We start from the raw sequence: 12,053 nt of genomic DNA on the forward strand, positions 1-12,053 counted from the left end.
GATACGTGACAGTTCACGGTCTAACATAAACAGACTTGAAACAAGATCCCACAAACACAAATGGGAAACAGACAGTTTAAATATGGCTCCCAATCAGAGACAACCAACGACAGCTGACACTCGTTGCCTCTGATTGGGAGCCACTCAGGCCAACATAGAAATACACATACTAGCTAAACAAATGAAATGCACACCCTGGCTCAACATACAAGTGTCCCCAGAGCCAGGGCGTGACAGGTGGTTGCAATTACCAACAAAGCAGCATGACAGAAATATGATGCCAAGTTTTCGAAACTACCGGTAGTTTCCATGAGAAGATATAATGTATAAAGCGATCTGTGCATTTGAACAATAGTATAAATACACCTATTTCACTTTTGCATGTCAAAAATCAGATGACCACTGCTGCACATGCTGCCACAGTATTGAACAGATTAGATTATACTATTTAGAACGAGCTGCCAGCTCACAGACGAGCACCAGGGAGAACGCAACAAGCAGCATGAAGATGCAATAAGTGAAAACACATTATCTAACTGGGGATAGCTAGCTAACATAATGTCACAAAGCATTATGTGCTAGCCAGTTAAAGGTGCAATATGCAGAAATCGCTCCGCCATTTTCTGGTTGCTAGTTCACCTAATTTCAGTTTATGTGACAAAACAAGCAAGTGTAGAGAATCATTGCTGTCAAGGTGACGTGTATGCGGGAAACGAAGTCAAGCGCAGGACACCGAACTACTGGCAGAACGTACTTTACTCAACACAGTAAAGAAAGTACAAAACAAAACTCCAAACAGGGAGGAACAATAAACGCATACAACCAGCACTGCCGACCTGACGGAAAACAATCACACACAATAACCAATGAGAGACAGGGGGTTATAAAGGGAATACAATATAACATAATGGGAAACAGGTGAAAACAATCAGGACAAACTAGACAAACACCGAAACATAGATCGGTGGCAGCTAGTACTCCGGGGACGACGAACGCCGAAGCCTGCCCGAGCAAGGAGGAGGGGCAGCCTCGGCTGATTCCGTGACAGTACCCCCACCTTGACGCGCGGCTCCAGCCGTGCGCCGACCCCGGCCTCGGGGACGGCCAGGAGGACGCGGAGCAGGGCGAGTCGGATGACTCCGGTGGAAGTCCCTCAACGTGGAGGGATCTAGGATGTCCCTCCTAGGGACCCAGCACCGTTCCTCCGGACCGTACCCCTCCCACTCCACGAGGTACTGCAGGCCCCCCATCCGACGCCTCGAATCCAAGATGGAACGGACTGAGTACACCGGAGCCCCCTCGATGTCCAACGGGGGCGGAGGAGCCTCTCGTATCTCACTCTCCTGGAGTGGACCAGCCACCACCGGCCTGAGGAGAGACACATGGAACGAGGGGTTAATGCGGTAATTAATGGGCAGTTGTAACCTATAGCATACCTCGTTCAATCTCCTCAGGACTTTAAATGGCCCCACAAACTGCTGACCCAGCTTCCGGCAGGGCAGGCGAAGGGGCAGGTTTCGTGTCGAGAGCCAGACCCGATCTCCCGGTGCATACACCGGAGCCTCACTGCGGTGGCGATCGGCGCTCGCCTTTTGCCGCCTGATAGCCCGCTGCAGATGGACATGCGCAGCGTTCCAGGTTTCTTACAAGTGCCGAAACCACTCGTCCACCGCAGGGGCTTCGATCTGGCTCTGATGCCAAGGTGCCAGGACCGGCTGATAATCTAGCACACACTGGAAAGGCGTAAGGTTAGTGGAGGAGTGGCGGAGTGAGTTTTGGGCTATCTCTGCCCAGGGAATATATCCTGACCACTCCTCCTGCCGGTCCTGGCAATAGGACCTCAGAAACCTACCCACATCCTGGTTCACTCTCTCCACCTGTCCGTTACTCTCGGGGTGAAAACCTGAGGTAAGGCTAAACGAGACCCCCAAACGTTCCATAAACGCCCTCCAGACTCTAGAGGTGAACTGGGGACCCCAATCAGACACTATATCCTCAGGCACCCCGTAGTGCCGGAAAACGTGTGTGAACAGGGCGTCAGCAGTTTGTAGGGCAGTAGGGAGACCTGGCATAGGAATGAGACGGCAGGCCTTCGAAAACCGATCCACAACGACCAAGATCGTCGTGTTCCCCTGGGAGGGGGGAAGGTCCGTGACAAAATCCACCGATAGGTGAGACCACGGCCGTTGTGGAACGGGTAGGGGTTGTAACTTCCCTCTGGGCAGGTGTCTAGGCGCCTTACACTGGGCGCACACCGAGCAGGAGGAAACATAAACCCTCACGTCCTTAGCTAAAGTGGGCCACCAGTACTTCCCACTAAGGCAGTGCACTGTCCGACCAATACCAGGATGACCAGAGGAGGGTGACATGTGAGCCCAATATATAAATCGATCGCGAACCTCGAGCGGCACGTACCTCCGACCCTCTGGACACTGTGGGGGAGTAGGATCGGTACGTAACGCCCGCTCGATGTCCGCATCAACCTCCCACACCACCGGTGCCACCAGACAAGACTCTGGGAGTATGGGAGTGGGCTCAATGGACCTCTCCTCTGTGTCATATAGTCGGGACAGGGCGTCTGCCTTAGCGTTCTGTGACCCTGGTCTATAGGTGAGCTTAAATTCAAATCGGGAGAGAAACATAGACCACCTTGCCTGGCGAGGGTTCAGCCTCCTCGCTGCCCGGATGTACTCCAGGTTACGATGGTCAGTCAGAATGAGAAAATGGTGTTTAGCCCCCTCAAGCCAATGCCTCCACACCTTCAGGGCCTGAACCACAGCCAACAGCTCCCTGTCCCCCACGTCATAATTGCGCTCCGCCGGACTGAGCTTCTTAGAATAGAAAGCACAGGGGCGGAGTTTTGGTGGCGTACCCGAGCGCTGAGACAGCACAGCGCTGATCCCAGCCTCGGACGCATCCACCTCAACTTGGAACGCCAAAGAGGGATCCGGATGTGCCAGCACCGGAGCCGAGGTAAACAGGTCCTTCAGATGTCTAAATGCCCTGTCCGCCTCAGCCGACCACTGCAGACGCACCGGACCCCCCTTTAGCAGGGAGGTAATGGGAGCTGCTACCTGTCCAAAGCCCCGGATAAACCTCCGGTAGTAATTGGCAAAACCCAAGAACCGCTGCACCTCCTTCACCGTGGTGGGAGTCTGCCAATTATGCACGGCAGAAACGCAGTCAATCTCCATCTCCACCCCTGACGCGGACAACCGATGTCCCAGGAAGGAGATGGACTCCTGGAAGAACAGACATTTCTCTGCCATCGCATACAGGTCATGCTCTAACAGTCTACCAAGCACTCAACGCACCAGGGACACATGCTCGGCTCGTGTAGCGGAGTATATTAGAATGTCATCAATATCCACCACTACACCCTGTCCATGCAAGTCCCGGAAAATCTCGTCCACAAATGATTGGAAGACTGAAGGAGCATTCATTAAACCGTATGGCATGACGAGGTACTCATAGTGACCCGAGGTGGTACTGAATGCTGTCTTCCACTCATCTCCCTCCCTAATGCACACCAGGTTGTACGCGCTCCTGAGATCCAATTTTGTGAAGAATCGCGCCCTGTGTAATGACTCCGTCATACTAGCAATCAGAGGGAGAGGATAGCTGTATTTGATGGTTATCTGATTGAGACCACGGTAATCAATACACGGGCGTAAACCCCCATCCTTCTTCTTCACAAAAAAGAAACTCGAGGACGCAGGGGAAGTGGACGGCAGTATGTATCCCTGTCTCAGAGATTCGGTGACGTATGTCTCCATAGCCGCCGTGTCCTCCTGAGACAGAGGATACACATAACTACGCGGAAGCGCAGCGCCTACTTGGAGGTCTATCGCACAATCCTCCTGTCGATGAGGTGGTAATTGAGTCACCTTCTTTTTACAGAAGGCGAGTGCCAAATCGGCATGCTCAGGTGGAATGTGCATGGTGGGAACTTGGTTCGGGCTTTCCACCGTCGTTGCCCCTACGGAAACATTCACACACCGCACGAAACACTGATCAGACCATCCCTTGAGAGCCCTCTGTTGCCATGAAATGTTGGGGTCATGAGATGTTAACCAGGGAAGCCCCAACACCACGGGAAACGCAGAAATGCAGAAGATAGCCCTAATTGGTAAAATACCAAATCCATATTATGCAAGAACAGCTCAAATAAGCAAAGAGAAATGACAGTCCATCATTACTTTAAGACATGAAGGTCAGTCAATCCGGAAGATTTCAAGAACTTTAAACGTTTCTTCAAGTGCAGTTGCAAAAACCATCAAGCGCTATGATGAAACTGGCTCTCATGAGGACCACCACAGGAAAGGAAGACCCAGAGTTACCTTTGCTGCAGAGGAAAAGTTCATTAGAGTTACCAGCCTCAGAAATTGCATCCCAAATAAATACTTCACAGAGTTCAGGTAACAGACACATGTCAACATCAACTGTTCAGAGGAGACTGTGTGGATCAGGCCTTCATGGTCGAATTGCTGCAAAGAAATCCCTACTAAAGGACACCAATAATAAGAAGAGACTTGCTTGGGCCAAGAAACACGAGCAATGGACACGAGCAAGCATGGAGGAGGAGGTGTTATGATGTGGCGGTGCTTTGCTGGTGACACTGTCTGTGATTTATTTAGAATTCAAGGCACACTTAACCAGCATGGCTGCCACAGCATTCTGCAGCAATACACCATCCCATCTGGTTTGGGCTTAGTGGGACTATCATTTGTTTTTCAACAGGACAATGACCCAACACACCTCCAGGCTGTGTAAGGGCTATTTTACCAAGAAGGAGAGTGATGGAGTGATGCATCAGATGACCTGGCCTCCACAATCCCCCAACCTCAACCAAATTGAAATGGTTTAGGATGAGTCGGACCGCAGAGTGAAGGAAAAGCAGCCAACAAGTGCTCAGCATATGTGGGAATGCCTTCAAGACTGTTGGAAAAGCATTCCAAGTGAAGCAGGTTGAGAGAATGCCAAGAGTGTGCAAATCTGTCATCAAGACAAAGGGTGGTAATTTGAAGAATCTCAAATATAAAATATATTTTGATTTGTTTAACACTTTTTTGGTTACTACATGATTCCATATGTGTTATTTCATAGTTTTGATGTCTTCACTATTATTCTACAATGTAGAAAATAGTAAAAATAAAGAAAAACCCTTGAATGAGTAGGTGCTCTAAAACTTTTGACCGGTAGTGTATATACAAAAGTATATGGACACCCCTTCAAATTAGTGGATTCTGATATTTCAGCCACACCCGTTGCTGACAGGTGTATAAAATTGAGCACACAGCCATAGGATGTCACCTTTCCAACAAGTCAGTTCGTCAAATTTCTGCCCTGCTAAAGCTGCCCCAGTCAACTGTAAGTGCTGTTATTGTAACAACAACGGCTCAGCCGCAAAGTGGTAGGCCACTCAAGCTCACAGAACGGGACCGCTGAGTGCTGAAGCGCGTAGCGCATAAACATTGTCTGTCCTCTGTTGCAATAATCACTACCGAGTTCAAAACTGCTTCTGGAAGCAACGTCAGCACAAAAACCTAAGATCACCGTGCGCAATACCAAGCGTCAGGTGGAGTGGTGTAAAGCTCGCCACCATTGGACTCTGGAGCAGTGGAAACACGTTCTGGGCAGTGATGAATCACGCTTCACCATCTGGCTGTCAAACAGACAAATCAGTGTCCCCATGATTGACAGAGCACTGAGCCAATCACGGCACAACTAGAGAAAATTACCAACGTCTAAGATCTGTGCTTTCGCTGGCTGCCCATCCATCACAGAAAGCACTGAGCTAGGCTGAAACACCTGCATTTTGGAGCTGCCTTACTCAAGAGACCATGTTTGTATGTGTCTTTATTAACTCAAGGATTATATATATATATTTCTTTTACATTGTTTGCAAACTGATATGTAACACGAATGAATGCCAAAATAACATGCAAAATAGGCCAATGATATATATAAAAAATTGCTTAACAGGTAGGGCTCAAAACCTTAATGACGGGTCAACACTGGGCACGAGAGACTCATTGAGAGGAGGAGACTAGAGAAGACCCAGAAGTTCTGATTGAACGCACATGAGCGCCCCAGGACCATCCATTTACTTTGTGCTGTTATAATTTATGCTACGAAATCCTGCGATTTCATTGGGACAGTTCCCCTTCATGGCAAATGGCTGGCAAAGCAATCCAAGCAATGTTCGCATTGCCTATGCACCCATGGAGGCGGAGCTGCCTGGCAGTCACTGAGGGGCAGAGTAGTAAGTAACTGAACAGCTTGTTTTGAACAATATATTTTTTAAACAGGAATATGTACACTTTTACTGCATTTTAATGAGCATTTCAAACATAATCCATTTTTATTTTATAAAATACAATCACAAGTGAGGTGCTGCCCATAACGCCCTAATGGGCGGACCGCCGCTGATGGTTCCATTAAGCCTTTAGTTGTTTCTTTTGGAATCAGCATGAATTAGACGGAGCAATAAAAGCCCTACTCATGGTCTTCTTAAATGAAACTCGTTTTTGACAGTATGGATGGAGCACAATACTGTCCTGATGTGACTTACTTTAATGTATGACTGTTATTTATCGAATCACCTAACTATGTTTAATTGTCACTCGATTAAATTAATCATGTAACAATTAACTTATTAGGAATTTGGGGCACCACGGAAGAAGTTGTTTAACGAGTTACCATCTCCCGAATTAAACTCTTAGAAGATATATGTTATATATCGATAACAGTCACTTATTAAATAATTACCTCTTATCAGTCTCATTCTGAACGTCGCATAATCCTTGAACCTGCAAAAACCCTAACCTTATTGATGAATCAGCAATACACAAATTGTCTTAATTATTTATTTACTAACTAACTAAATAATAACACAATACAAACACACATAGGTTATTGATTACTAACGTAATACAATGAAAATAGGTCCCAATTGGACTGGACTAACAATCGCATGACTGTTTGGGTAGAAGGAGGGTCAGAATGGAAGGGAGAGAGAGATTCAAACTATCTTGGTTACTTTGGAGACTATGCTCACAGTAATCATAATACTTACGCACCCTAATAACGCTCATTCGGATTAGAAATGCAACATGTATTTACGTGTTGCTGTCCTCGATAGTTGAGTTGATGATGTAGGACACTGGTTTGCCCACCAAAGATCTCAATGTCCTTGGTAGTGGTGGTTAGGATGGATACTTCAGATGTATCAGCGGTTGTCGGAGAGGGATTGTCCTTTCCAACTCGTGTCTTTAGTGAAAGTTCTCTAGATGACTATACATGCCAGCTGCAGACTGAAATGATAAGGTCTAGTGCATTGTCTTCTCCTTCACCTTGTGTAGAGGTTGAGAGTTTCAGAGTTTCTCCATTTCAAACGTGTGGACTAATTTCTCACGTTTTCTGGTCTTTCTAGTCTAACCATTTTGTAACGTGTAGCTTCAGCTTCACGCTTCTTGGTCTTGTAGAGTGTCAACCATTTTAAGCCGTGGGGCTTACTGGTCTGGTAGAAATTCAACCATTTGCAACGTTTGGCTCACGCTTCACGTCTGCTGGTCTGAGGTGAATTTCGTCACAAGGCTTTTTATGCACTTGGGGTAAAAGGGGCGTTCCATCATGTTTGTGCTCATCTGGGCGTGGCCACTGACTGAGAACAAATCAATATGGAAAACAATCATCTCATCTAGAATGCTAAAATCACATTGTTATCTTCACAAAAGTATTATTATACTTAATCATTCGTTTTATACAACAAATAGATGCAAACCTCATAACTGGGAAGTGTACCCCCCAAGAGATACAGTTATGTTGTTCCACTGTCTTTAATGACATAACAACATAGTAACGAATTTGACATGATTGTTCTTTAAGTCCCCACCAACCATTTCCCACATACTTTTAAGTAGGAATGTTGTTTCATTATCCACTTTTGGATGTTGGAGTTTTGGCGGGAAGACTTCCTTTGTTAACAAAGGGGTCCTTTCTCCCAATACTTCATGGCAAGGAAGAGAAAGTCTCTGCAAGGAATTTACGACCAGTCATAAAACTGGCCCCCAGGAAAGGGGGTGTTCAAACCTTTGCCTAGCAGGAATCTTTGATCCTCAGCCCATGAGGGCAAGTCATGACAATACCACGGAGGAGTTTACAAGGGAGGGACTCCCTCAAACTTTTACTCCATAGGCTGGGATCTGCACTATACAGCTGTTGCAAGAGGCATTTTTCACTGGCTGTCCAAAATCAAATCAATGTTTACAGATTTGCAGATGTAATCGCAGGTGCAGCGAAATGCTTGTGTTTCTAGCTCCAACAGTGCAGTATTACCTAGCAATACAAAACAATACACACATAATCTAAAAAGTTAAAAGAAAGTAATTAAGAAATATCAGAACGAGCAATTTCAGACTTGAACTTAAAAGTAATCCTAAAGTATCTGTAATCTGATTACAATATTTTAGCTGGTAACGTAATGGATTACAGTTTTTTTTGTAATCAGTTACATGTAATGGATTACATGCAATCCGTTACTCCCCAACCCTGTTTGTGCATGTTTTTGTGCGATTGAGAGAGTGAATGTGTGCGTGTGCATGTGCATGTGTGAGCACACATACATGTGCTTCTGTGTGTATTTTGTGTGTGTGTTTGCAATGTGAAGAAGAGGATGAAAATAAGTCAGCCCCCCTTCTCTTCTTAGCCCAGTGCCCCTGATTAGTGTGAGGACGGTGGGGAGCTGTGACACATTGGCTCGCAGGGCTTGACGTCACAGCATCACATCAACCATGCCAGGGGAGTTAATCATGGCCTTTGGATGTGTGTATTCCACACTTTATGCCTCAATGTCTGTATTCCACACTTAAAGCAAAACCTAGCCAAGCAGTAATATAGCTTTTTTCACCCAGAGGGACATGTTTGTGTGGTCTGTTATACTGACAAATTAATTTGCATGGCCAGAGATGGACAATAAAACACAGTATTTTATGAACATAGGTCTAGCCCTCCCATTTGGATGATTACCAGGACTGGAAGGGAGGGTATTTGATGTCAGTCAGATTGATTTGTTTCCTTTTCAGAACAGAAAGCAGCAGTGGGTTGGAAGAGAGAGAGAGGCAACATTTGGAATTGTGTTTATTTTAGTCTTTGTTATGCAAGGTGTATTCTACATAGAGACAAGTTTTCTGTGTGAGTATGGAACGTGGGAACTGCTGAGGGTCTGTGTGTCAGTGGCTGTGTTTGGAGAGGCAGCTCGAGGCTCTCTCATCCTGCACAAGTGCTGCTCTCTCCGACCCTCATGGTTTGGACCTGGCCACAATAAACCCACAGGACTGAATGAAGCTCAACAGACCATAGCTTTACACTGACTCACACTGTTGACAATCACACATAGACATGCTTTTACTGCTTTTGTGCTGCGTGCCGCGGTATGATTAAGAAATCTGTGGATCCCTTAAGACCAGTACAGCCTTTGACATTTGTGCGTGTGGGACTGGGTCTTTCTTGGGCTCCAGTCAGTTAATTCTGCAGGTCGTGTGTGAGATAATTCAGTGTGACTATGCTGCTGTCTGCTCTCTAACCAGTCTTACATCTGGAGGAAGATTTCATTATGATGCAACACTGAGCAAATGTAAATCTCCATGCTAAATATGACTATCAGCAAACTGCAGCAGAAAGAACAGGAGACGGGGATTGTGTGACTATATAAATCCTCCTTCCCCCACCCTCATCTTTTGCAGGAGTGGAATGGGATAGTATTGAAGCTCCTTCTTCCTCCTTCTCATCTTCACTCTCCACATGTACAACAATATCTCTGCAATGTAATGCAATCATCACTAATCTGACTGTGCTCTTCTAGGGTGTTTGGAGTTAATGTGCATAAAAAGCAATTAAAGAAATGTGTGTCTACTGAGCGCTGTGTGAGTTCACAATGAGGACACAGCTTGGACATGAATTGCATTCATATGAACTTGTTATTCCAGCACAAGTGCCACCTCCGAGGTGTGGTTGTAGCCATCATACTGACACCATAATCCATGTGGCTAAACCAAACAGTTTAATACATTTTGGCTAAATGTAATTTCTGTCTGAACAATTTGTCCAGTCTTTTCTGCTCTGTCCCAACATGATTATATTCCCCTTCAAGTCTCCTTCACATCATCCCCAAAGCTTAATCCCCCTTCTCCCTCACTCCCTCCCTCTCTCTCTCTTTCTTTCTCCCCCTGCAGCAATATTTCACTCTGCTGATCATCACAGATGGGGTAATCAGTGACATGGATGAGACCCGCCACGCCATTGTTCAGGCAGCCAAGCTCCCCATGTCAATCATCATTATTGGAGTGGGCAATGCAGACTTTGCTGCCATGGAGTTCCTGGATGGGGACAGCAGTGTGTTACGCTCCTACACAGGAGAGGAGGCAGTCAGAGACATCGTGCAGTTTGTTCCCTTCAGGGACTTCCGAAATGTGAGTGTCTCATATGTTTAATACACTTAGGGGGAAACAAAAGTGGTGTATAAGTTAGTCTTGTATTTATTCCCCTGTAGTCTAAATGTCAACCTGTTGCACTATACTCAGATATCACGACAGGTTGTTGCTGGACAAATTAGAGATGACACATCCTGATATGGATAGACTTTGTGAGTGTAAACTGCATTGGGAGTGGGAGTGGGTGTGGGCGATCTGTAGGCCATGTGACTTCCTCAACAGTAGGAGAGAACACATCCTAGCTTCAGTCCATCTGCTGGAAATGAGAAACAATTTCCATACACAGAGTATGGAGAGATGCAGTGCCAGGTTTTCATAGCATATCGTACTTCTAAACCATTAACTAGATTAAAGTTGATTCTAATCCATTCTTATTGTAGAAGCACTGATATTTAGAGCTCTCAATGTGACTTATTTTTCTGTCATGTTCTCACAGGCGCCGAAGGAAACTTTAGCCAAATCAGTATTGGCTGAGCTGCCGCAACAGGTCACACAGTACTTCAAACAGAGGAACCTGTCGCCTAGCAACACAGCATCTGAGTGAAAGGCTGAGGCCTTGGTTCATCATCATGCATGTTCCAAATATCTACTCACTGTTTACAAGAAAAACACAATGAAAAAGTGCATGAAATGTTTTTTTTATATGTATTTATCAGATTTTTTAACATCTTATCTGAAAGCAAGACTTTGTGGAAGAGAAATACAGTGTGTCAAAGAATACTACTTTGCAGTCCCCCTGAAGGGAAAGGGAATATTAGAAATGCATATACTGAATGTAAATTTATACAATGTTCTGTTTTCAAAAGAAAATGTTTATGAAAAGTTTTTATGTACCTTTTATGCAGTGAATTGTAATTTGTTGTACTTGTACTGTACCTTGAAGGTGTTATTGATTTGATAAAGTTCACCATGTATTTGTTACCACTCAGGTCAATAAACTTACAGAAATGTCACTGTGCTGTGTGCTTGACTGAAACATAAGGTCGAGCCAACACAAGGAATAAATTCTGCTTGACAAAAAAATTAAGCGGAACATTTTAGAAAGTTAAAGTTTGAAACAATCAGTACAACCTTATCCTGGATATGCCTGGTTAAATCAATTTTTTACTTTATCCAACTGAAGAGGATTTTCTTAAGATGTGACTACAGTACCAACAAGGATTCCTCCAAAGAGCACCCTGAGAAATGTATCCCTACACTATTCTTATTGGTTAAAGAATGCACGTGAATGAGTACAAACAGAAACAGTCACTTCCATTTTATTCAAACTGAATTTAATTCCATTTATCATTCAACATTCATTCATGCACGCCAACTCTTCATACCAAATAGACAAAAGAGAAAACTCTTTACTTTCTTCTCCCCAAGCCTCGACCTTCCAATGATCAAACACACATTTCAATGGAGAAGTCCATTAAAATCCAGAATTATTTGCACTGATGCATCAAAAAGAAATATTTCCACCTACATTGCATCTGAGATTGCCCACAAAGCACTGGCTTGCTTTCTTTATGTTTTCTAAGGTTTGGTATGAATGTGATGTGGCAGTCTTGTCCTTGA

General features: G+C 45.1%; 1 protein-coding gene across 1 annotated transcript in view; it reads left to right on the forward strand.

Moving 5' to 3' along the window:
* Nucleotides 1-11,037, forward strand: part of LOC311136961 (copine-2-like) — a gene marked incomplete at both ends in the record, with an annotated part of 34,664 nt that extends 23,627 nt beyond the window's left edge. Inside the window, 2 exons of the mRNA XM_084171294.1 lie at nucleotides 10,236-10,472; nucleotides 10,930-11,037. Of these exons, the coding sequence (XP_084027420.1) occupies nucleotides 10,236-10,472; nucleotides 10,930-11,037 (345 nt within the window). The remainder of the gene's footprint in view (nucleotides 1-10,235; nucleotides 10,473-10,929) is intronic.
* Between the last annotated feature and the right edge of the window lie 1,016 nt (nucleotides 11,038-12,053).

Source organism: Coregonus lavaretus, assembly GCF_964263955.1.
Source record: "Coregonus lavaretus genome assembly, chromosome: 11".
NCBI lineage: Eukaryota > Metazoa > Chordata > Actinopteri > Salmoniformes > Salmonidae > Coregonus > Coregonus lavaretus.